The following is a 2462-nucleotide window of genomic DNA, read 5'->3' as shown; positions in this document are numbered from 1 at the left end:
GTAACAAGACCAATTAAAAAAAAACAAATACAAATACCCTAAATATAAGTTAGCTTAAATGTATAATTTAAATAGAAGGAATGATAATGACTAAAGAACACCCATATTCAAAATTAAAACATATGCTACATGTAAAATACAATCAGTTGTAATTCAGTTGACCATGGCATGCTCATTATAACAAATGATTAGTGCTTGGCAAGAATGGTTGTAGTCTGTTTAATATAACAACGACAAATGCACTACAAGCATGACATCAATTCACATCATTTTCCTTGTGAACATTTTGTAGTTAATGTGAGCTATGCTACTAGATCCTATAAGAGTAAACATTTTAAAATGACAATTTCTTCTAGACATCCCAATTTGAGTATCTATAATTGCATTACATTTCTAACATTTGTAATACAATTGATGTTATATTCTATTACTTTCATGTCAGCTTTTACTCTACATGATTGAAAGAACCATATCAAGTTTGCACACAGAAACTTTCATTTAACCATTTCCAGACTGAACATTCCAGGTCTTACCTGGAATTACTTGTGATGTATTCCCACAAATGTCTTCCAAAATAAAATTCTAACAGAGATGCTGAGACTTAAAATTTTCTTTTGATGCAAGATTTATTAACATTTGTTTTGGATGAAATAATTTAAACAAAATTAAATTCTAACTGTAATTATTGATTTTTTGGCCTTCCATTAAAATTTTTCATTCAGATGGTGGAAACCATTAAATTTTCCGCTTGCACAGAAGAAACTTACCAGAAATCCATAGATTTACAGCAACTCGAAGCTTATATTTAGTTAAATTAACTTAAAAACAGTGAATTTTTGAAGTTGGTGATGTTAGATATATTATCATACATAGACTCTAAAAAAGAAAATTAGATAAATATTATTTATTTATATTAGTTTTAATACTTTAATGATTTTTCATTGCATCATTTCTTTCAACAAAGTGGCATAGTGTAGACGTTTTTAGGCCTACTTGCAATATAAGTATCAACACTGACAATCATCTCAGCCATTATGCAAAGCATGTACAATGGCATAGCATACAGTTCTGTTACTTCGTGATTTGGAATGTATTGTAAATCATAATCTGACCAAAACAAATCACACTTATGTTTCAGAAGGTGAAATACATATCATGTCATATATTTAAAATATCTGTGTTTCAGATTAGGTGATGTTTATGAGTTATTAAAATAAACTAAAACCAACAGTTAAATGGTTAAATTTTCAAAAACATCACTAACGTAGATACTCTCCAAATGGTCAATAAAATAAAAGTGTATGAGCACTGATTCTATTGATAACTAATTAACTAAAAGACAGGTGTTGTATGATGTAAAAACTATAAAAAATATTCATAGCTAAATATTTTTGAACAACTGGTACTACTTAAAACTCACATGAAAGCTTCCCAATCCCAGGATAAGCAAGTTTATATCTTTTTCTGGACTACACAATTTTCTTGAACTATCTTGCTCTTTCTTCAAAGTTTTAATTAGCTATATGAACTATGTGTATTAAAATACAGCCCTTAACATTAACCAAAACAATATCTGGGACAAACCTATATTACAGCAAACAAAACAATATATGGGACAAACCTATATTACAGCAAACAAAACAAAAATTAACTAATAAGTTAATGAGCGAGTATTAATATAAATAGTTTTAATTTTTAAGAGTTACCCAAGGAAGCATTATTATGACCTTAAAAGATGAGTTCTCTCTTTAGCAATATCAATAAATAATAGCACACAAACTTTTCGTTCAGTAGCCCATTTTGTCAAAGTGTGCAATAATCTAATTGCAACTCACTGTAACAAAAAAAAATTAAGTTAATATTTAAAAAGAAAGTATTCTATTAAACAAAAGTGTCTTTGAGATAACAATGATACGTTCAGATTCTCACCTCTTGCATCACCATGTCCTGACACTTCCGAATAAACTGGCCTTCGGCTTTGACGATTGTTTGAAGAAATTTCAAATACTGGACATGACGACCATGAGTTTCAATACAGTGTACAAAGTGTTGCACAACGTGTTCATTGATCTCGTTGCACAAACTTATATTGTCTTGAAAGATACTTCGAATTGTTTGAGCTTCCAGAAGCTAAAACAAAGATAATTTATTCAGTAATTAAAATACTTGTCACTTATCAGGTTAAGAAGTACATTAAATAATCATTACAGTGGTTTTGATCTTTGATTTCATAAATAAAAACATATGATTGAAAATTTTGTATTTACTATGACATTTTTCTCTAAAAGTAGTAAATAAAAAAATAAAAAAATCACACATTATACTTCCTGTTAAAAGTTGGTGATGATAATTTTAAATGTTATTAACTCAGACATAAGCTTTGATGACCAAATAACTGAGAACAAAACAAGCATATTAAGAACCAAACAGGACATTACTGTTAAGCCACAAGGTGAGAGGGT

At 28.7% G+C, this 2462-nt stretch overlaps 1 protein-coding gene across 1 annotated transcript in view; it reads right to left on the bottom strand.

The window, feature by feature from the left end:
• LOC106460236 (inositol 1,4,5-trisphosphate receptor type 1-like) overlaps nt 1–2462 on the bottom strand; it is a 109320-nt gene that overhangs the window by 50554 nt on the left and 56304 nt on the right. Inside the window, exon 29 of the mRNA XM_022386900.1 lies at nt 1930–2130. Within this exon, the coding sequence (XP_022242608.1) occupies nt 1930–2130 (201 nt within the window). The remainder of the gene's footprint in view (nt 1–1929; nt 2131–2462) is intronic.

The sequence above is a fragment of the Limulus polyphemus genome, unplaced genomic scaffold (genome assembly GCF_000517525.1).
Source record: "Limulus polyphemus unplaced genomic scaffold, Limulus_polyphemus-2.1.2 Scaffold732, whole genome shotgun sequence".
NCBI lineage: Eukaryota > Metazoa > Arthropoda > Merostomata > Xiphosura > Limulidae > Limulus > Limulus polyphemus.
This window is presented reverse-complemented; position numbering and strand designations above follow the sequence as displayed.